At 45.1% G+C, this 23,301-nt stretch overlaps 2 protein-coding genes across 6 annotated transcripts in view; both read left to right on the top strand.

Moving 5' to 3' along the window:
• Nucleotides 1–745: 745 nt before the first annotated feature.
• Nucleotides 746–3,418, top strand: LOC107122457 (zinc finger protein 420-like). 5 transcript variants are annotated; one of them, XM_015425563.1, is made up of 3 exons: nt 746–1,213; nt 1,271–1,538; nt 1,791–3,418. In XM_015425563.1, the coding sequence occupies exons 1-3, from the start codon at nt 923–925 to the stop codon at nt 3,083–3,085; spliced, it is 1,854 nt and encodes a 617-aa protein (XP_015281049.1). In that variant the 5' UTR covers nt 746–922; the 3' UTR covers nt 3,086–3,418. The 5 variants fall into 5 exon arrangements, with proteins under 5 accessions (XP_015281049.1, XP_015281047.1, XP_015281048.1 ...); XM_015425561.1 differs by having other exon boundaries at nt 746–1,217; nt 1,302–3,418; XM_015425562.1 differs by having other exon boundaries at nt 746–1,613.
• A 3,575-nt stretch (nt 3,419–6,993) lies between these two features.
• The window catches only part of LOC107122455, a 43,963-nt gene continuing 27,655 nt past the window's right edge, over nt 6,994–23,301 (top strand). Inside the window, 6 exon segments of the mRNA XM_015425557.1 lie at nt 6,994–7,058; nt 8,772–8,901; nt 9,269–9,459; nt 12,158–12,287; nt 14,540–15,755; nt 15,757–15,889. Of these exon segments, the coding sequence (XP_015281043.1) occupies nt 7,020–7,058; nt 8,772–8,901; nt 9,269–9,459; nt 12,158–12,287; nt 14,540–15,755; nt 15,757–15,889 (1,839 nt within the window). The 5' untranslated portion in view covers nt 6,994–7,019.

The following is a 23,301-nucleotide window of genomic DNA, read 5'->3' as shown; positions in this document are numbered from 1 at the left end:
CTGGCTTTTGCAATGTGATTGCTGTCGAACAGTAGCAAGCAGCCAGTCCTGGGTGAGTCAATTAAGTGGTGTGGTATCAGGTGGCCAGGGTCCGATTGTTGCTGGGCATGGCCCAGGGGAGGCTTCCCTCAAAGACCAGAGCAATGCTCTAAAAGGCACTGTTGCGTTTCCCTGCCTCTGAGAGAAGTCAAGGCTTGAAGGCTGTCAATACTGTGGTGGCCTTGCAATGGCCACTGTGTTTCTTATGTTACAGGCACTGCTTCCATTGTTTTGGGATTTTATAGCCCCCCATGCACTTTTTTCAGGTTTTTCTGCAAGCCTGGGTCATTTTCCACTATTCCTTTCATATCATAAAAAAAATTTCAATAAAATACAAGATTTTTTTGAAGTATTTGTTTTCCTCTTTTGTTTAAAGTGTTCCCTAAATAAACACCAGAAAACATATTAACCCTAATGTGATCTCAAGAGGAAGTTCCTGCAACAGAAGTATGAAACCCCATTCCTTGTTCATTTGGTCACAGTTTCTCCTTTTCAAGGACATCCTGGTGTGGGATTAAATATTACTGAAGGTTATTCCAGGCCCCACATTCTCATTATAGAAAATACTGCACACTACTAACTTTACCAGTTAACTAGTATTTGTACCTTTTCATTCTTATCTGATTTCTTTCTCTCTTTCACAGTTGAAGATGTAAGAGAGATGGTGAGTGAGAAGGAATCAGGAAGGAGACTTGTGGAAATACACAAGGATCTGCAGGTGGAAGCAAAATCTGGGGATCAAGTGGTACCAAAGAGAAAGTGCAAAAGAAAAAGGGAAGCAAAAGGGAAGCAAAGGAAGGAACTGGTTGCCTGTCAGAGGAGAAATAAGTCTGAGGTCTCAGCCCAAGATGAAACAAGAAAGAGATTAAGGCATAGAAGTGCCATGCATCAGAAAGGGGTCAGCTGCAAATTCAGCATTAAAACTTATCAGTATGTTATAACTTGCTGGAAAAGGTATAAATGCTTGGAAGGTAGAAGGAGCTTCCACTGGAGTAGTTCAAGAATTAGGCAGCAAAGGATTCACACAGGGGAGAAGCCATATAAATGCTTGGAGTGTGGAAAGTCCTTTTCTCAAAGTGGCAACCTAACTAGACATCAAAAGATTCATACAGGAGAGAAACCATACAAATGCTTGGAGTGTGGAAAGTGCTTCTCTCAGAATGACAACCGAATAGTACATGAAAATATTTATATTGGGAAGAAACCATATAAATGTTTGGAGTATGGAAAGTGCTTCTCTCGGAATGGCCACCTAACTACACATCAAAAGATTCACACAGGGGAGAAGCCATATAAATGCCTGGAGTGTGGAAAGTCCTTCTCTCAGAATGCACACCTAATCACACATCAGAAGATTCATACAGGGGAGAAGCCATATAAATGCTTGGAGTGTGGAAAGTGCTTCTGTCGGAATGCCTACCTAACTGTACATCAAAAGATTCACACAGGGGAGAAACCATACAAATGCTTGGATTGTGGAAGGTGCTTCGCTCAGACTGGTCAACTAAGTGTCCATCCAAAGATTCACACAGGGGAGAAACCATACAAATGCTTGGAGTGTGGAAAGTGCTTCTGTCGGAATGCCTACCTAACTGTACATCAAAAGATTCACACAGGGGAAAAGCCATATAAATGCTTGAATTGTGGAAAGTGCTTCTCTCGGAATGACAGCCTTACTACACATCGAAAGACTCATACTGGGGAGAAGCCATTTAAATGCTTGGAGTGCAGAAAGTGCTTCTCTTGGAAAGCTTACCTAACTGCCCATCAAAAGATTCACACAGGGGAAAAGCCATATAAATGCTTGAATTGTGGAAAGTGCTTCTCTCGGAATAGTGAACTAATGCTACATCAAAAGATTCATACAGGGGAGAAACCATATAAATGCTTGGAGTGTGGAAAGTGCTTCTCTCGGAATGCCTGCCTAACTAAACATCAAAAGATTCATTCAGGAGAGAAACCATATAAATGCTTGGAGTGCGGAAAGTGCTTCTCTCGAAATGGCCACCTAACTACACATCAAAAGATTCACACAGGGGAGAAGCCATATAAATGCCTGGAGTGTGGAAAGTGCTTCTCTCAAAATAGCAACCTAATCACACATCAGAAGATTCATACAGGGGAGAAGCCATATAAATGCTCGGATTGTGGAAGGTGCTTCGCTCAGGCTGGTCAACTAAGTGTCCATCAAAAGATTCACACAGGGGAGAAACCATACAAATGCTTGGATTGTGGAAGGTGCTTCGCTCAGACTGGTCAACTAAGTGTCCATCAAAAGATTCACACAAGGGAGAAACCATACACATGCTTGGAGTGTGGAAAGTGCTTCTCTCGGAATGGTGAACTAACAGTACATCAAAAGACTCATACAGGGGAGAAACCATATAAATGCGTGGAGTGTGGAAAGTGCTTCTCTTGGAATGCCAGCCTTACTAGACATCGAAAGACTCATACTGGGGAGAAGCCATATAAATGCCTGGAGTGTGGAAAGTGCTTCTCTCAAAATAGCCACCTAATCACACATCTGAAGATTCACACAGGGGAAAAGCCATATAAATGCTTGGATTGTGGAGAGTGCTTCTCTCGGAATAGTGAACTAATGCTACATCAAAAGACTCATACAGGGGAGAAACCATACAAATGCTTGGAGTGTGGAAAGTGCTTCTCTTGGAATGGTGAACTAACTGTACATCAAAGAATTCATACAGGGGAGAAACCATATAAATGCTTGGAGTGTGGAAAGTACTTCTCTCAGAATGCCTACCTAAATTTACATCAAAAGATTCACACAGGGGAGAAACCATATAAATGCTTGAAGTGTGGAAAGTACTTCTCTTGGAATGGCAACCTAACTGCCCATCAAAAAACTCACACAGGGGAGAAGCCATATAAATGCTTGGAGTGTGGAAAGTGCTTCTCTCAGAATGCCCACCTAACTGAACATCAGAAGATTCACACAGGGGAGAAGCCATATAAATGCCTGGAGTGTGGAAAGTCCTTCTCTCAGAATGCACACCTAACTAAACATCAGAAGATTCACATTTAATTAATTCTTTATTGATAAGATGTCCCAGCTGTTGGAACCGATCACCATGCTACTTAAAGAGCTCACAAACTCCATTAAAGACATCACAGAAACAGTTAACACAGCACTTGAGTTGGGGCTCAAGGTGGAAGAAGAAATTAAAACCTTGCAATCCAATGAAGCTATTCAATAAAATCATGGAATTAGAAAGCAAACAATGCCAAAATAATTTAAAATTCAGAGAGCTGGCTGAATCTCCTGGAGCTAACTCTGAGTTTATATCTTTTATCTCACCATAACTTGCTTCTTTCTATCTGGCATAGCTCCAACCATAACTAAAGCATATCGACTGGGGCCACCTTCAACTGCCCTATCTAAATTTCCACGAGACATTTTAGTTCAATTTTTACATCCAAGGATAAAATATTTTCAAAGAAGCCCGCATTAGAGGATCGCTCCCATTTGAAGAAAACAAGATCCGGAGCAATCCAGGCTCCCGGCCAAACTGCGCATGCGCACACACGCGCAGTTCGGCAGCCTTGCTCTCCCTTCAGTAGCTTCCCCCCCCAATCTGATCGTGCCGGGGAGGAACTGCATGGCGGCTCAGGGGATCTATGTGATCCTGCCACCGCATGTTTCTTTTGGTGCGTCTTTAAAAAGCCGCACTTTGGCTGTACTTTTTCCCCTGTGTGGCAGGGGCCCAATTTAATTTTATTAAAGACACTTTTTCAAAATTATTCAATTTTCAAAGAGGAGAAGTGTTAACTGGGGGAAAACTGAATTACGTAATAGATCTCAGGTTGGACAAATCCCATCATAATGGACATAACCCCAGTTACTCTAATAAAGTGAAAGAACTAGAAAGATATTAGATTATTTTGAGTATCTGGTGCACCCTAAAATGAGAGAATACAGATATTATTCTCTGGTTCATAAAGTTTATACTAGAATTGATTATCTGTTGGCTTCCAAATCCTTAATCAATCAAATTCATTCTGTGGAAATTGGTTCAAAAATGGTCATATCACTCCAGGGGTACCCCGTGTCTTACTAAATAAATTGAATGATAACAAAGGCCCAGACTGGACATTAAACAGATTACTTTTATTGAACAGTTCAATATGCACAGGAATAACAGAAGATATTAAAACTGTATTCAATTTAAATTGTGGAGTCTGTATACACACGGTCAGTCTCAATCACTTCAGCCATTAAAAAGTCCAAACGGATATCAGAACTAAAAGGCAACATAACTTATCGGGGGGGGGGAATGAAACATGGGGGGGCACATTACACAAACTAGACTCTGAAAGAAAAAAGTTCGATATTCTTGAAATCCAAAAGAAACTTCTTTTTCTTAAAACACATACTGGAGAAAAAGCCTTAAATCCTCGTGCATGCTTTATTTGTTTGTTTGTTTGTTTGTTTGTTTGACTTCTATCCCACCCTCCCCACCGAGACAGGCTCAGGGCGGCAACACTGGACATTTGACATTACAGCTGTGGTTTTAATTCCCAGTAGACCCTGCCGCCCCTCCATTCCTCTGTTCCTTGATTATTGCTCCCAGAGGCCTCAGCACTCTCTCCAAGCGTCTCTGCCTCCTCTCTATGGCATCCAGCCTCTTATTAATAGTGCTGAAGGACGACTCACAGAGCTTCTCCAGTGAGCAGAAAGCTTCTAGACAGTCCCAGTTCAGCAGCCCGTGGTTCTGCACCAGGGGGTGGCACTCCCTCTTCACCAGACGTTTGGGCGGTTTGCTCTTGTTGACCCATTCCTGAAGTGTTCAGGTGGGGCCGTCAAAGGAGACTGGCACTGGCTGTGTCGTCTCAGTCCTGTCAGTATCTGAGATGGGTGTAGAAGGTGCTGGTGGGCTGAGGCCATATTCCTCTTCCTCTGGAGTTTCAGCTGGCAGTTCAACCTGCCACTGTTGCCCTTGCCTCAGACAGACAGCTTCTGCCTCACAGGAAGGAGAGACAGTTATCACTTTGCAGGAGAGCCTCACAAAAAATCTACTTCCAAAATAGTTCACTCACTCATGAATTCACAAAATACACACACTCCTCATTCCCAAGAAAGAGTCCAAACTTTCACTAATTATTTCAAAACCTTGTATACTTCAAAACACCCCACAGAAGAATCCATAAATGGATATTTGAAATCTGTTAACTTTAATACAAAACTAACACCTGGCCATCTACCTTGGAACAACTGATCATCCCAATAGAAGCTACCAACAGTATTAAAAATAACAAAATAAGTCACCAGGTCAAGACAGGCTTCCTGCAGAATGCTACAAAAAACCACCACCACCACCTTACAATTAGTGGGTCCCTTAACCAAAACCTGCAACCATACATTGGAAGCCAGGATCACTGTTCTACCAAAAGAAGACAAGGATTTGACCAAAGCAGAATCTTGCAGGCCTATTTCATTGCTAAACCAATTTAAAAAATAATAATTATATTGGTACATATGGAGCTGCGGTGGCTCAAGTGGTTAAGATGCTGAACTGCAGGCGGTGGAAGGTCAGTAGTTCAGCAGTTCGAGACCCGAGCTGCCGCATGACGGAGTGAGGTCCCGTCTTTAGTTCCAGCTCCTGCCAACCTAGCAGTTCGAAAGCAAGAAATTGCAAGTAGATCAATAGGTACCACTTCAGTGGGAAGGTAGCAGTGTTCCATGCGCCTTGGCGTTTAGTCATGCCGGCCACATGACCACGGAAACATCTTCGGACAGCGCTGGCTCTTTGGCTCTGAAACGGAGATGAGCACCGCAACCCTAGAGTCGGACTCGACTGGCTTTCAAGCAAGGGAACCTTTACCTTTACCTATATTGGTACAAAGATTGAACAAAATTATTCCCCACTACATCCATGAAGATCAATCATGATTTATATTAAGTAGAAATATATTTGACAACATTAGAAGAACTCTGGATATAATCACTATTGCGCCTCCAAACAGTTAGATTCTTTGATTGTGGCCTTAGAGGCAGAAGAGGCCTTTGATCGTTTGGAGGTCAGTTACCTAAAATCTGCTTTAAAATGTATGGGATTTGGGGGGGGAAATGTATGAGGGCAATTGACACTTTGCAGAAAGCACCCACTGCACAAGTGAAGGTAAACGGCTTCTGCTCAGAGGAGTTCCTCCCGTCTGTTAACTTCCGTCATCAACTGTAGCTTCCAATACAAAAAGGACTTGGTGGGGGAAAGGGTCTGGGGATCACGTGGCCCCAGGGGGTTCCAATTCCTTTGCTGTCTCCCAGGTGGGAGGGGGGGGGGGGCTTCATTATTACCGTATTTCCTGTTCCACGCTATTCCCTTTGTCTGTGCAATGTAAGGCTTCCCCTCAGGGACAAGATGTTCTTAGGGTAGCAAGTGGAAAGGCTTTGGGTGGGTGGCACAATGTTCCCTCTAAGCTGTGGAGTCTTGTGAGCAAAAATTCTACTCTGTGAGCTGCTGGCATTAAAGTTGTGAGCGCGCGATTTGGCTGCTGCATAAATTAGTTTGCTCTGGAGCCCTCCTCCCTGAGCTGAGACAAAAATGTGTGAGCCGGAGGCTAAAAAAACTGTGAGCTGGCTCACACTAACTCAGCTTTAGAGGGAACACTGGCTGTGAGGTCAGTTTTGTATTGAGCCTGGCCCTGGAGAGGGACAGAGATCACTGAAGCAGGAGGATAAAGCAACACACATTGATGTCTGGACATGCACGTGAAGCGGCCCCACACAGCCACAAAAAAAAAGAACAACGAAACCTTGTCCTCCACGTTCCCAAATGCTTTGGGGTTTGTAAAATTTTTATTTTGTTCTTGCTACAGGAAACTACATTTCCCAGAAAGTCTTGCGAGCAACCCGGCCTTCTCTAGGAGTGGACGGGGCGGTTTTTCCTCGAGGTGGAGAAGGCAATTTACGGGATATGCCACAGTGCCAGAGGACCTCCCTTCTTTCTTGTTTCCCCCGGATGGTGGGAGAATGGGTGTCTTGCACGTCTGCAGGAAAGGTCAGTTTAGCATTTCCTCTACAGCGCTTGGCAAGATTAGGGGAGAGAAAATGTATATCAAAGGGAAGAGGTGGCCAGAGAGAGCCTCGGAAAAGAATCTTCCCTGGGCAAGATCGGGGGTGGGAGTGGGGGATTGTTTTCACTCACTTGAATGCAATCCTCCCTCTAAGCTGTGGAGTCCTGTGAGCAAAAATTCTCCTTTGTGAGCTCCTGGCATTAAAGGTGTGAGCCAGCCATTTGGCTTCTGCATAAGTTAGTTTGCTCTGGAGCCATCCCTTCCTGAGCTAAGGCAAAACTGTGTCCCAGAGGCTAAAAAACTGTGAGCTAGCTCACACTATCTCAGTTTAGAGGAAGCACTGCTTGAATGTGTTTCCTGCAACCCGCCTGGGTTTATTTCATTTTTAAAGCTTAGCTGAACCTCCAGTCCGATACTGCAGGGGCTAACCTCCTCTGAGACATTTGTCCATTTTTTGCTCTGGTAGTTGTGCTTTAAATTCCCTTGTTGCTTCCTCTAGCGTGTGATTCCCATGAACTTCACCCTGCAGCAGCTCCCTGAACTGGCAACTGGTCTCAGGGTTTGTGTTGTGTGAAGGAGGGGAATCTGCACCCTCCTAGTCTGTGCTGCCTCCACCTGCCTGGTTTGTTGGGAATAAATCATCACTTCCATTGCAAAATGTCAGAAGGATTTTCTTTTGTTAATCTGCACCAGGATTTTTCAGTTTCCTTCATGTTTGTTACTGAATCTCCCACAGCCACCCTGATCAATGCTCCCTCTAAGCTGTGGAGTGTTGTGAGAAAAAAATTCTACTTTGTGAGCTACTGGCATTATTTATTTATTATTTTCAATTTGTATCCTGCCTTGCCAGGGAACTGTTGTGAGCGAGCGATTTGGCTCCTGCATAAATGAGTTGGCTCTCTGGAGCCATCCTTCCTGAGCCAAGTCAAAAATGTGTGAGCCAGAGGCTAAAAAACTGAGCTAGCTCACACTAACTCGGTTTAGAGGGAACACTAACCCTGATGACCCATTCTTGACGCTCTTAGCCTTCATTTTACTATTCTAGACAAGAATAATCCCCACCCCTAATTTAGGGATTTTTCTGGAACATGTTTATCTTTGCCTTAAACAGTTCCTTTTGTTTTGAAGCCCAAAATCTGTTGAGATCACGCAGTAGCTTACTTGCAGTTCAAGAACACGCTGTACAAACTGCCGTTTACTCCACAGTGCACAAAATCCGGAAAGGTCTCTGAGGCAGCAGATTTGTGCTTCCTGTTTTCTGCCTTGCTTCTCTCACCCACCGAGCCCCAAGGATCACACAGCCTGGGATGAGTCGGCCTTAGGGTTAGGTAAAGAACAGAACAAAAGAAATGGTGAGCTTAATTAGGCCAGTTTATATTTACAGAGCTGAATCCCTCCGCAGAAACAGTTTTCATCTAGACACACTGGTATAAAGTCAGTTCGGGGTCGTTGTTGTTGTTTTCATTTAATTGGACTGGACCAAGAGAAGCCCAGTTTTGTGCAATTTTATTTCTTGGAAATTTTCAGTATATTGTACCTATCAGAGGCTGAAAAAGAAACAAATTCAATTTTCCCTGCCGTCAGTTTGATGTATTTCATCTTTGAATCAATTGAGCAGGAGATAAGATCCATCTTCCTTTCTTGAATGCTCAGGGATTGGAGTCCATGATCAAGGGGGCCATATTTTCCTCTTTCAGAGATCCCCAGTGTCCTTTGCGGAGGTAGCCGTGTTCTTCACAGAGGAGGAATGGGTTCTCCTGGATTCAGACCAACGAAAACTCTTCTGGGAAGTGATGGAGGAAAATTATGAGACTGTGGCCTCTCTGGGTGAGGCTCTTTTCCCTTTTATTAAAACCCCAGAAGAGAAGGGAGGGGGTGGCATCTTCCTTTGACCCTCTTGAATTTCCACAGTATTTCCTTTTTGTTCTCATTGTATGAGGCTTCCCCTCAGTGAGAGGATGTTTCAAGGACAGTAAACGGAAAGGCTTTGGGTTGCTGCTGAGAGGTAAATTTTATATTGAGCCCGAAGAGGACAGAGATCACTGAAGCAGACGGTTTCATAAAGCAAGAAAGAAGATTTATTCATACACACAGGAGGCTGCCCCACACAGCAATAAATGAGCCAAGAGACCTCCTATTCCCCATTCCCAAATATTTATGCTTTTTTAATTCCATTTGGGTGTTGCTGTTGCAGGGGACTACATTTCCCAGAAGGACTTGCGAGCACCAGAAATGTCAACCATGCCTTCTCTAGGTGTCCAGGGGGGCGTATTTCCTCGAGATGGAGACAGAAATTTATGGAACATGCTGTTCTACAAGGCCTCTCTTCCTTCTTGTTTCCCCCAGATGGAGGGAGAATTTGGCTTTTGCGTCTCTGGAAAAAAGGTGAGTTTAGGATTTCAACTGCAGCTCTTGGGCAAGAATAGGGAAACGGTAAGAAAATGTGTGTGAACAGGAGTGAAACAGGAAGAGCTGGTTGGAGGAGCTGGTTGGAGGGAGCATGGGGGGGGCCCTTGATTTTTCACTCCCTTGAATGTGTTTCATGCAACCAGCATGGGGGTCTTTTTATTCTGAGCAGCTACACAAACACCTGGTCTGATCCAGTAGGGTCCATTGCCTGTTCTTACCTTTCTAACTGTCCCCCATAGCTTGCTGCACTTGCAGTTTTGTTTTTTTGAGTATTTTGAGTATTTTTTCTTTGTTTTGACCCACAACCCACAGGCTAATCTCAAAAGACGCATTTGGCTATGTTTTGCTTCTATAATGGAGCTCTTTTAAATACCTACTGTTGCTTCTTCTAGAGACTGAATTGGAAACTGGTCTGTATGTTTGTTTAGTGAAGAAGGGGGTCTACTCCACCTTCCTCATCTTTGCTGCTTCCACCTTTGTGGCTTCTGGGGAGTAAACTGTTGTTTCCGTTGCAGAATAGCAGAGGAATGTTCTGGGGCTAATCTGGGCCACAGTGTTTTTATTCTTTATTACTGAAACTGGTGGCCAGTTTTGAGTATTTTTTCTTTGTTTTGACCCACAACCTGTACTCCAGACAAGAGCCTGTTCTTAGGACAGAAAATGGAGAAACAGAAAGGTTTTCAGTGGGCCATGGTGTCAGACAAGGGTGTCTTTTATCTCTCTCCCTATCTCTTCAGTCTGTATGTAGAACATACAGATTCAAGATGGATTAGATTTAGATGAAAAACTGGATTAGATTTAGATGAATCTAAGGAAAGCTGGATTAGATTTAGATGGTGGAGTGAAAATTGGTGGAAGGGACATTAACAGTTGAAGATAGGCAGATGACACCAGATTGCTGGCAAAAAATAGTGAAGACTTGAAAAGACTCCTGATGGAGGTTAACGTAGAAAGTGCGAAAGCAATATTAGAACTGAACATCAAGGAGACAAAAGTAATGACTCCTAGCGATTTAGATTTAGATGAAGGCGGAGTGAAAATTGGTGGAAGGAAGATTAACAATTTGAGATACATAGATGACGCCGCATTGCTGGCAGAAATAGATAGGGACTCAGATATAGATAGGGACTCAGGGGCAAGTGATGCTCTGTCTTCTTGGTGCTTGGGGGGGGGGTCAACAGGGGGAGGGCTTCTAATGTCCTGGCCCCACTGGTGGACCTCCTGATGGCACCTGGTATTTCTGGCCACTGTGTGATACAGAGTGTTGGACTGGATGGGCCTTTGGCCTGATCCAACATTGGCGCCTCTTATGTTCTTATGTTCTTAAAATAGTGAAGACTTGAAAGGACTCCTGATGGAGGTTAAAGCAGAAAGTGTTAAAGCAAGATTAGAGCAGAACATCAAGAAGACAAAAGTAATGACTACTCGCGAATCACACAACTCTTAGGCAGATGGTGAAGAAACCGAAGCTGTTGCCCGTTGTTCAAGATTTTCTATGCCGTGGTTCCATCCTCAACCAAAAGGGAGGCTGCACCCAAGACATCAGAAGGAGATTGAGACTGGGAAGGGCAGCCATGAAAGAGCTAGGAAGGAGTTTTAATTGTAAGGATCTGTCAATGGAGACCAAGCTATCATACTTTGGTGACATTATGAGAAAGACAAGAGTCACTGGAGAAGACAATAATGCTAGGAAAAGTTGGGGGCAGCAGGAAAAGAGGGAGACCCAACATGAGACGGATTGGACTCAAGGAAGCCACAGCCCTCAGTTTGCAAGACTTCAGCAATGATAGAACATTTTAGAGGACATTGATTCATAGGGTCGCCATATTTCAGAAGCAACTTGACGGCACTTACACACATTGACTCAAGGAAGCCAGAGCCCTCAGTTTGCAAGACTTCAGCAATGATGGAACATTTTAGAGGACATTAATTCATAGGGTCGCCATATTTCAGAAGCAGCTTGACGGCACTTACACACACACACACACACACATGTTTATTTAAGGCATTTCTATTGTGAAAGTCCCAAATTTGTTAAGATGATGCAGTAGCTTACTTTCAGCTGAAGGACGTGTTGTACAATCTGCCGTCACTCCACCATGCACAAATATCTGGAAAGGTCTTTGAGGCAGCAGGTTTGTGCTGGGTGTTTTGTGCCCTGCATCTCTCACCCACCAAACCCCAACCATCACACAGCCTGGAGTGAATAGGCCTTTGGGTCGTTGGGTTAAAAACAGAACAAAAGACACACTGACTTTAATTAGGGAAGTCTGTGTTTATAGAGCTGGGTGCAAGCTTTAGAGTAACACAGAACGCCTCTGCAGACAAAAATGCTTAAAGCAGAAACCTTCTCTCAAAGCACAATTTCTGTGTGTTTCTGGGGTTTAATCTGCAAAGTGGTATGTCAGCTATACAGTCTATTCCCCCCACACACATTTAATTAGTCTCAACCAAGAGAAGCCCAGTTCTTTGCAATGGTCTGAGTTTATATTTCTTGGAGACTTTCAGAATATTGTACCTGCCAGAGGTTGAAAAAGAAACCAATGCAATTTTCCTTGCCATTGGTTTGATGTATTGCATTCTTTATTCAGTTGACTGGCCAATGGGATTCTTCTTTCTTGAACGTTCAGGGGTAGGAATAGATGATCCACTGGGCCGTATTTTCCTCTTTCAGATACCCCCGGTGTCCTTTGAGGAGGTAGCCGTGTCCTTCACGGAGGAGGAATGGGCTCTGCTGGATCCAGGCCAAAGAAAGCTCTTCTGGGAAGTGATGGAGGAAAATTATGAGATGGTGGCCTCTCTGGGTAAGGGTTACAGAAGAGAAGGGAGGGGGTGGCATCTTCCTTTGGCTCTCTGATTTCAGAACACACTTTCATTTGCCATGGAGGAAAGAACGAAGCTCCCACACTTGGGGGTCCTAAAGTGCTGGAAGAAGAAAGCATAAAATACTTTTTTTGCTGTAAAGAGAAGCCCGTTGATGAAGAGGGCTCTGATCGGGAGAGATGGGCAATATCCTGCTAGGTTCCTGCTAGGAAATCCCCGTAGCTCCTGCTTTTCCTTTCCGTTTTGATGTGGCGTGGCTCTCCCAAAGGCCTTTGTTTGAGTGGGTGAGGCTGATGGGAGGAGATGAGCAAAAGCATCATTGATTTCACTGCACCAGAGAAGGGTCCCTTGCTCTGTGGCAGAGCTTCTGATCTGCATCTCAAATGTCCGTGGTTCAGTCTGTGAGACTTAAAAAGGGAGTTTAGAGAGGAGGATCTTCAGTTGCAGGGCTGGAAAACGCCCCTGCCTGAGGCCCCCCGGAGTCACCACCCCTTGGAGTGGAATCGGCTGGGTTTAATGGAAAGTTCCAGCCAAAATCTTGGTGGCGGAGAACATGAGAGTCAACTGTGAGGAAGGTGGTAGGCGGGGGAAGAGAAGCCAGGCAAGAGACGCTGCCCCCACCTTCCAGGTGACGAGTGAGGATTCGGGAGGCAGAAGTGCTTTTCCTCCAAACGTTCTGCTCTTCCTTGGCCACCTCAGTGCAGTTTCCAGTGAGAGCCAAAACCCATGCCCACGTTCTCTTTGTCAGATAATCTGAGGAGAGACAAGTGGGGGAGGGGGTCCCTTCTCTGTTCTTCAGTTAAAGGGAATGTCTCTCCAGACGTTTGGAAGAACGAGGAGGTGAACTTTGGCCTCCTTCCCCCCCCCCTTCCGACAGAAACTCTTCCACCTTCCTTCCCTTAGAAAAAATAAAATGGGGGTTGTTTATTTAGTTGCAGTATGAAAAATCAGTTCCCGCGCCCTGCCATTTGCCTTTTTTCTAAGAACAAAGAGGAGGCCTGCTGGATCAGTGCATTTAGTCCACGTCCTGTTTAATACACTGGCCGACCAGCTGCCCTGGAGAGTCGAACACAGAGGGCACGGAGGCCAAGGCCTTCCCCGGATGCTGCCTCCTGGCACTGGTATTCTGGTTTTTACTGCCTCTGAATATGGAGGCAGTCACCAGGGCTAGTAGACATTTATTTTTTCCAGATCTGATGTCTCTGCTTGCCAGCCCTGTAACTTCCTTGTTTTTCTGATATTTTCTGATGAATTCTGCCTCTCATAAAGAGGCAGCCGTCACTTCCATTGCAAAAAGCAGAGGTATTTGTTTCATTTCTACCTCGTATTCTGCCCTGATGGGGAGTCAAAGCAGGTTACGTTGCTCTTTCTCCACCATTTTATCCTCACAACAACCATGTGAGTTAGGTCTGCCTGAGAGGGTGTGACTGGCCCCAGGTCAACCATGGAAAAGTTCTGGGTATTCAAAGCGGAGTCCCTTAGATCCTAGTGAGACACTGTGACCACTTCACCACACTGGCTGTGATAGCTCAGGGAAGTTGCTAAATCCTGTTTGTTTTGTAGAAATATTTTTGGGAAGATATTTTCCACTCTCCCTGTGTGTGCTGTAGCACTTTCCCTTACTTCTTGTTAGTAAAATCTTGCCTGCCCCCGTCTCTGACAGAAACCAAGGCCTGAAGGCTGACAGTGGTGGTCTTGCAATGGCCACTGAAGGCATTTGTTTCTTATGCTACAGGCATTGCTTCTGTTATTAGGGGGTGTTATAACTCCCCAATGTACTCCCCCCCCCAGATTTTTTGCAAGCCTGAGTCATTTTCCCAGTTTGTTGAAAGATCTGTCTTGTCTGTTCATGTGTCTAATCTCTGGATATAAGTGCTTCCATATTTTATTCCTTATCTTTAATCAGAAATGATTTTAGTAAGACTCAATATTTTTTAAAGCATTTATCTTCCTATTCAGTTTTACGTGATCCCTAAATAAAGACCAGAGAACATATTAACCTTAATGTGATCTAAAAGGCGAGTACATACAACAGAAGCAAGAAATCCCTTTCCTCTTGCTTTTGTCACCCATTTCTCTTCTTCCAAGATATCTGGGTGTGTGGTTATATATTTCTCAAGTTTTTCCATGCCCCAGGTTCTAATTGTTGAAAATACCATTCACTGCTCACTTCACCTGTTAATTGTTGTTTGTACCTTTTCATTCTTATTTACTTTCTGTCTCTCTTTTGCAGTTGGAGATTTGATGGAAATGGTGAGTGAGAAGGAATCAAGGAGAGTTGTGGAAAAAGTCAAGCATCTACAGGCGGATGCAATATCTAGGGGTCGAGTGGTAAAACAGAAGCAGAGGAAGGAACTGCTTTCCTGTCAGAGCAGAAATAAGCCTGAGGTCTCAGCCCAAGATGAATCAGGAAACAGAAGCAGAAGGCATAATGGCACCATGAATCGAGAAGCGTTCAGCTGCAAATTCCATGTTAAAATACATCAGAAAGTTACAACATGCTGGGAAAAGTACAAATGTGTGGAATGCGGAAGGGGCTTTTCTCAGAGCATCACCTTAACTGCACATCAAAAGGTTCACACTGGGGAGAAACCATATAAATGCTTGGAGTGTGGAAAGTGTTTTTCTCAGAATAGCACCCTAACTGCACATCAAAAGGTTCACACAGGGGAGAAGCCCTATAAATGCTTGGAGTGTGGAAAGTGCTTTTTTCGGAATAGCATCCTAACTAGACATCAAAAGATTCACACAGGGGAGAAGCCATATAAATGCTTGGAGTGTGGAAAGTGCTTTTCTCGGAATGGCAGCCTAACTGCACATCAAAAGATTCATACTGGGGAGAAGCCACATAAATGCTTGGAGTGTGGAAAGTGCTTCTCTCGGAATACCACCCTAATAGCACATGAAAAGATCCACACAGGGGAGAAACCATATAAATGCTTGGAGTGTGGAAAATGCTTCTCTCAGAATGTCAGCCTACAAAGACATGAAAAGGTTCATGCAGGGGAGAAGCCATATAAATGCTTGGAGTGTGGAAGGTGTTTCTCTTGGAAATTTGTTCTAACTAAACATCAAAAGGTTCACACATGGGAGAAGCCATATAAATGCTTGGAGTGCGGAAAGTGCTTCTCTCAGAATTTCAACCTAACTAGACATCAGAAGGTTCACACATGGGAGAAACCGTATAAATGCTTGGAGTGTGGTAAATGCTTTTCTCGGAATGGTGGCCTAACTGCACATCGAAAGGTTCATACAAGGGAGAAGCCATATAAATGCCTTGAATGTGGACAGTGCTTTTCTTGGAATTTCAACCTAACTAGACATCAAAAAGTTCATACAGAGAAACCATATAAGTGCTTGGAGTGTGGAAAGTGCTTCTCTTGGAATACCAACTTAACTAAACATCAGAAGGTTCACACAGGGGAGAAGCCATATAAATGTTGGACTGTAGAAAGTCTTCTCCGAGAATCACTACCTAACGAAACATCCAAGGGTTCATGGGGAGACACCATATAAATGTTTGGAGTGTGGATAGAATGGCAGTGTAATCACACATCAAAGGATTCACACATGGGAGAAACTATGAATGCCTGGAGTATTGAAAGAGGTTCAGTCAGAGTCAAAGCCTTTACACCACAAGATTCGCACATGGGAAGAGCCTTCTAATCACAGCAGATTGAAAACCAATTAAGACATATACCATCTTAAAGGAATTTTCCAGTCTTTCAGCTAACTTCACTGTCCTCTGAATTTCTGCAGGCATTAGCCCCCCCCACACACACATACACCATGGTTGATACTTCTAAAAGCAATCTACTCAGGCCTGCAAATTGGCTTACCTAGTTCATCTCTGAATCTGGTATGGGAGAGGGACCTTGCTCTCACCCTGGAATTTTCCATGAATACTGCCCAGTAATGGGTTGAGGAGGTCAGGAAGTAATTGTCAGCATTTTTCTATAAGTAAGGTTAGTGAGAACAAGTGTTACCCTTTATCCTTTCTTCCCACGCCTCCTTTCTGCCAAGAAGACACTTGTATTATGCTGTGGGAGTCTTTTTCGATAACCAGTAGTGCTCTCTTAGGACTCCAGTATAAGGTAGCTAGTTAGCTTTCTAATCTTTGTGCATTTTAGTGCCACTGATTAACACGTCTTCAATAAAGCCTTTTTTGTTGTTGTTTTATTGTGTGTGTTACTGGGGAGTTCTGAGTCCACACCCATGTACAGCTTGGTTACATTTGTGCGCCAAGTCAGGATCAGCTTCAACATAGCCCAGACCTGTTTTATGGTAGCTGCCCTGGATGAGACCTGTCTCTGTGTCCGATTCTACAGATGGGCACAAACCACATTTTTTTTTCAGTTTGGTTTGTGGCTGAACCATGAATTGAACAGATATGTTGGTTCCCTAACCAAACCATTCATATAGGTTCGTGGGCCATTTAAAGTTTAAAACTCTGCTTTCTGGTTCCTGAGAAAACGGGGAGCAGAAAGCAGGGGTTTCAAAAGCTCCCAGCCATTTAAACCAAACAGCTGAGTGGCAGTCCCGCCATTCAATTGATAGGTTTAAATGAGTCTGAGCCATTTAAACCCTCTTGTTCTAAGTGTGTGTGTGTGTGTGGGGGAAACTAGAGGGTTAAATATGGGGGTGAAGTGCCTCCTGAGAGCATTTCATCCCCCCTTCTTTCTGCTGGCTGTGGATTTCCCTGGGCAGCAGATAAAAGGGGGTGAAATGTCCTCTGGAAGACACTGAACCCTTCCTATCTGGTGGAAAGGCACTTCACCCCTTCCTTTCTGCTGGCCCAGGTGACTCGGGCTACTTCATGCAACCCATTTAAACGGGCTGTGCCAGGCAGCCCGAGGTAAGGGTAGTGTCCCTTGGAAGGCACTTCACAACTTTCTTTCTGCTGGCTATGGCAATTTGCAGCCAGCAGAAAGGTGGGGGTGAAGTACCCCCCAGGAAGGCACTTCCCTTCCACCTTTCTCTTAGCCACAGCCAGCAGAAGGGGGGGGGGAATCTCCTGGGAAGGGCCTTCTACTTTTCTGCTGGCAGCAGAAACTCCTTTCTGCTCCATTCAGCTTTTCATAGGGAGCAGAGAGCAGGGCCAAAATGGCCCTATTTTCTGCTTCTCAGCAGAAAGTGGAGAGCTGAAAGCAGGGTTTATATGGCTGGGAGCCATTTAAACCCTCCTTTCTGCTCCCTACGGCTTTTCCTGGGGAGCAAAAAGCAGGGCCATTAAAACTCCTGTTTTCCACTCCTGGCAAAAAGCAGCAGTGGTTTAAAGGGCTCCCAAAAACCTACAGCAAGCCAAAAGCAGGGTTTAAATTCTGAACCATTCAAACCAAACAGTTAAACGGTGGGGAGCTCCCAGATGCTCAGCTGTTTCTTGTGAAGAGTAGAAAGCAGGAATAAAACCTTGCCTTCTGTTCTTCACAAACTACCATAAATTGTGCCAAAATTTGTGGTAGTTTTTCCCAGTTCTTCAGTTTACGAACTCCGGTTCGCAAACCCAAACAGGCCAAAATTATTGATGAATTTTCATTCAGCCGGTTCATGCCCATCCCTACCCATTTCTCTCCTTTCTGTCCATCCCCCCCCTTTCCTCCCCTGAACCAAATATATGTTGCACCCCCTCCCAAGCAAAACCTACATATTTTCTCTGTATTCTCTAAAATCCTCTTTTTCTAATAATGGAACATTCGCCAAGGTAGTTTGGTTGATTGATGCCTTATATTACCTCTTGGAAAATGAGGAATGCCACAGTTTTCCCGTGGGAAAACAGAATAATCTGAAATGATGTCATATTGTGGATTAAATTTCATGGAGGACAGCTCTATCAGTGGTTATTAGCCACAGTGACTAAAGGGAATCTCCACATTCAGAAGCAGTCAACCTCTGAATATGGGTGTGCAAAAAAACAAAACATTAGGCATTTTTCAGATTGTAGTGTAACTGAGTCAAAAATATTGGTATTTCCTGATATTCATGAATTTCAGTGCTGGTATGGTATTTGGATATGTGATTTTTTTGGGAATACCAATTTCCCCCCAGTTCCAATATAGCCTATGGGGCCATTATGGTCAATAGCCTGCACACGTTATAATGTGGAATCAATCCAGGAGTAACTGGGGTTTTTGAGGTAGAAGCACTAAATTTTCAGTATAGCTGCTGGTGCCTCTCCTCAGAAGAACCACCAGATTTCAAAATGTTTGGACGGGGGGGGTTAATTCTCTGGGCTCCCCAAAAAGATGCCCTATCCTCCGTTGTTTCCAATGGATATTTTAAAAGGCATTCAGAGGGCTCACAGTCCCTTTAAACGCCTTTTGCAAGATGCACACTGATGGTATTTAAAAGGATCACAGTCCCTTTAAACACCCGCAGCTATCCAGCATTCGTAGATAATCCCATATTTTGGGGGATCAGCTGTATCACAATGCTGAAAATATCGTGTAATGAATATTCAGCTGAATAAATAGCCAAAAAATACCAATCAAGTAAATTTCAGCTGTTTTCAGTGAGGCTAGATCTTGGTGAGACAGGTAGGGAGCTAGTAGTCTAGCCTGGAATGGATGAAATCATGCCAACCTAGTTACATTTGTGACCTGTGTCTCCTTGCAAGACCATGCCCAAGCTCTTGATGGTCCGTGCTGATATCAATGGCATGCCATCAAGAGCTGGGAGTTGACCTCCCACAATGACTGTTCAAACCAGCCACAGGACCTCAGTCTTCGATGGATTTAGTTTCAACCAGCTCTGTTTCAACCGTGTCACCACAGCCTCCAATCCCATGGCCGGCATGTCTGGGACCCTATCCGGCCGGCTGCTCATCAACAGATATAGCTGGGTGTCATTAGCATATTGATGACAGCCCACCCCGAAACACTCTGCCAGCAGGGCAAGGGGGTGCATGTTGTTGTTGTTGTTCAGTCACACAGTTGAGTCCGACTCTTCGCGACCCCATGGACCAGATCACGCCAGGCCCTCCTGTCTTCCGCCGTCCTCTGAAGTTGGCTCAACTTCATGTTCGTTGCATCGATGACACTGTCTAACCATCTCATCCTTTGCCGTCCCCGTCTTCTTTGACCTTCAATCTTTCCCAGCCTCAGGGTCTTCTCCAGTGAGTGCTCCCTTCTCATTGGGTGGCCAAAGTATTTGAGCTTCAGTTTCATTATCTGGCCTTCCAGGGAACAGTCAGGGTTGATTTCTTTTAGGATTGACTGATTTGATCTTCTTGCAGTCCAAGGGACTCTCAAGAGTCTTGATGACAGCCCATCCCGAAACGCTCTGCCAGCTGGGCAAGGGGGTCCATGTTGTTGTTGTTCAGTCGCACAGTCGAGTCCGACTCTTCGCGACCCCATGGACCAGATCCTGCCAGGCCCTCCTGTCTTCCGCCGTCCTCTGAAGTTGGCTCAATTTCATGTTCGTTGCATCTATGACACTGTCTAACCATCTCATCCTTTGCCATCCCCGTCTTTTTTGACCTTCAATCTTTCCCAGCATCAGGGTCTTCTCCAGGGAGTGCTCCCTTCTCATTTGGTGGCCAGAGTATTTGAGCATCAGTTTCATGATCTGGCCTTCCAGGGAACAGTCAGGGTTGATTTCTTTTAGGATTGGCTGATTTGATCTTGCAGTCCAAGGGACTCTCAAGAGTCTTCTCCAGCACCATAGTTCAAAAGAATCTATTCTTCGGCGCTCGGTGCATGTAGATGTTAAAGACCAATGGGGAGAGGACTGCCCTTTGAGGGATCCCACATGCTAATGGGTGTCGTGGGGAGGTCATCCCCTCAAGTGCCACCCTTTGTCCCTGACCTTGGAGGAATGAGGTCAGCCACTTCAAGACTGTCCCATGTACTCCTGCATTGGCGAGGTGGTGTGTCAAAAGATCATGGTCAATGGTGTCAAACGCTGCAACAAAAACAGCAGCGCTGACCCGCCTCATCCTACAGAGATCGTCTGAGAGCCACGGGAACCGTCTCCATCCCATGGCCACTCCCCACCAGCACAGCTGATCCTTGGCCTGTCTTCTGCAGCCCCCTTTTAACAAGGCTGGAGCCAGCCTGAAGCTGTGTGGTGGGCGAGGAGCAATCTGTCCCCCTCTGGTTTTCAAGGTGCAACATAGCCGGTATCTCTATAAGTTTGTCAGATGCGTAACATAACAAGAGGGGAAAGTTAACTCCCACCCCAGCGTTGAGGCCCCAGTCCAGATTGGGTCTCTGCAGCTGTTTTTACTGCTGTTAAACATGGTGTCTGGAAGCCAGTGTGGTGTAATGGTTAGAGTGTTGGACTAGAATCCAAGAGACCCAGGTTCGAATCCCCGCTGTCAGGGAAGCTTGGTGGTTAACCTTGGGCCAATCGCACGCACTTGGCCTAACCTACCTCAAAGGGCCATTGGTGTGAGGATAAACTGGAGGAGAATGATGTGAACCATTTTGAGTCTCCGCTGGGGGGAAATGGTGGGGCATAAATGGAAGTAAAATAAAATTAAAATGTGCTTGTTTTGGCCTTGCTTGGCTGAAAGAGCAATTAACTCCTTTATTACAATCCACGGCTAAGCTGCAGGCAAGACTGAGATTCACTTCTTAAGAACAGGAGAAGAGTCCTGCTGGATCAGACCGGTGGTCCATCTAGTCCAGCATCCTGTCTCACACTGTCCAGCCAGTTCCTCTGGAGGGCCAACAACAGGGCACAGAGGGTGAGGCTTTGGTAAGAACATCAGAGGAGCCCTACTGGATGAGACCAGTAGTCCATTTATCCCCACATTTATCCAACTACCCCCCCCTCAGTTTCATCGATAAAGTAGGTGCGTGCTGGCTCTTTCTTGTAAACAGTGGTGTGCACAAACATACACACTGTAGCCTGTCATTCACCTGCTATTGGCATTCACCTGCTAATGTCATTCAGCATCTGAAATCATTCCACTTTCCAATAAATAGGGCAGATGGATTCCCATTCTAGCTGCATCTGAAGAACTGAGCAGTGACTCATGAAGCATACTCCGCCACATATTTTGTTAAGTCTTTAAGGTACTACTGGACTTTTGCTCTTTTCTACTGCTACAGACTAACAGGGCTACCTGTCTTGATCTCGCCTTATCCAAATTTGCTCTCCATATAGGGATACGGAAAGCTTTACCTGTGGCATTTCCTTCTATCACATATGCCTTAAAGCTACAGGAGCTAGCCTAGGAGTGGTGAGTGTAGCCTTTCAAATTGGTCAAAATGTAACGTGGCCGTTTAAAACAACAACAACAGAACTCCACCAGTGCGTTTGACAGTAACGTATCAGGCAGAAATCCGTCAGGTGCAGCCCTCCCCCCAGAGTCGCGATGTTTCCCCTCTCGTTAAACAGCTGTTCAAGGTACCCATACTTATTGCTAAGAAGGAATAAATGCTAGGGTTGCGTGTTCAAATCCGGATCTCTTTGCATTCAGACGAGTTGCGGGAAGGGGGGGGGGGCTCACTCCAATTCCTAGAGAGGCCGGTGGGTGAAACTCGAGCCTCGTGATGTCAGGGGCTGATCCGGCCCCTTCCTGCGTTGCTCCCTCCCTCCGCCTTCCCCTCGTGCGTGGGAAACAGGAGTCCGGATTTCCCAGGAGCTAGAGACGAGAAGTTTAGGTTCTGGGAAGAGGCTGAGGATGGGTGAGTGGACAGGGCTGGGATCGGGTGCATTCCTCCCTCCTCCCTTCCCTCTCACTCCCCTTCTCCTCTGCCTTTCCCTTCTTTCTTACTTTGCACTCCTGTTCTGTCCTTATTTTAAAATAATAATAATAGTAATAATTTTTAAAAAGGGACTTTTCCTGGGCTTTCCCCAGTTGCGCTTTTGCGCAGCGCCTGGCGCACGACCACTAATGCCCCAGATCCGCTGGAAGGCGTTGCAACAACTCGGACGGTGTAAGCAGCCGGGAGCGCCCCGTTAGGTGCAAAGGGAAAAGGGGGAGGGGGCGCCCGCTTGTCCCGTGACGCTTTCCAGCCGGCTGGAAAGTCAGCCTCCCTCGTCTTCCTGAGCATGCGCTGGGTCCGCCGGGCGCATGCTCGACGCTGAAATGCGAAGCCGAAGGTTGCCCTTACTGGCGCTCTCAGTTCGTGGAAAGATTTTCTGACTGCAAAAAAAAAAAAAAAAAACAGCAGGCAGAGCAGAGGGTGACTTGCTGGCAAAAAAAAGGAGAGAGAGGCTTTTTGTAAGCCGCCTCAGGTCCCTAGGAGAAACGGCGTAATAGGCGTAATAGGGCCCTTAAAGAAAAAAGTATTTTTGGAGAGGGTCATAAAAATATGCCCTGAGGTTATATGGATTTTCTTTTTTATTTAAGAAAATAGATTCTTCTTTGCACATTCTCCCCCCCCCCACCTTTTTGTCCGTAAAAAAGAATGTGTGGGGCGGTTGGAAAAGGGAGAATTGGGTTTTTTTAAAAAAAGGATGGATAAGTGCTCCTAGTTTTACACATTTTCTTACAGGTCCTTCCCCAACCCTTTGTTTGTTCTTTACACATCAGACTTTAGATTCTTGGCATTTTATGTTTGTTGAAACCCCTTTAAAACAAAGAACACTTTTAATATTTTTTTTTTAAATCAGGATTTTGAAAAGTCCATGTGATCTGCCTTTAAAATTTTGCATATATGCAACCATGAATGTAAAAGAAGCCTTGCAATTATATTTCAGTTCTTACTAGCCAAACTATATCTTTTCAGTAAGGAAAACTGGTACATGATCCTTTCATCTTGGTGCTTTATAGAATGGCTGTTGGAATAATTAATGTTGAGACCCACAGTGACACGTGTTGCTGAAGGACTGGGGAGGCCCGGGTTCAAGTCCTTCCTTAGCTAGGAGGCTCACCGGGTGATGTTGACACTGGGTCAGTTGCTCAGCCTAACCTACCTTTCAGGGTTGTTGTGAGCATAAAAGGGAGACGTGTGCATGCTACCCTGAGCTTCTTGGAAGGAGAGGGAGACTTATAAAAAAGGAAATCTAATAAAGTAGCCTGGCAGGGCAGACATTTACTCACGT

Source organism: Gekko japonicus, unplaced genomic scaffold, assembly GCF_001447785.1.
Source record: "Gekko japonicus isolate JY-2015 unplaced genomic scaffold, Gekko_japonicus_V1.1 scaffold729, whole genome shotgun sequence".
NCBI classification, from domain to species: domain Eukaryota; kingdom Metazoa; phylum Chordata; class Lepidosauria; order Squamata; family Gekkonidae; genus Gekko; species Gekko japonicus.
Note: the sequence above shows the minus strand (reverse complement) of the source record. Positions and strands in the feature narration are given on the sequence as shown.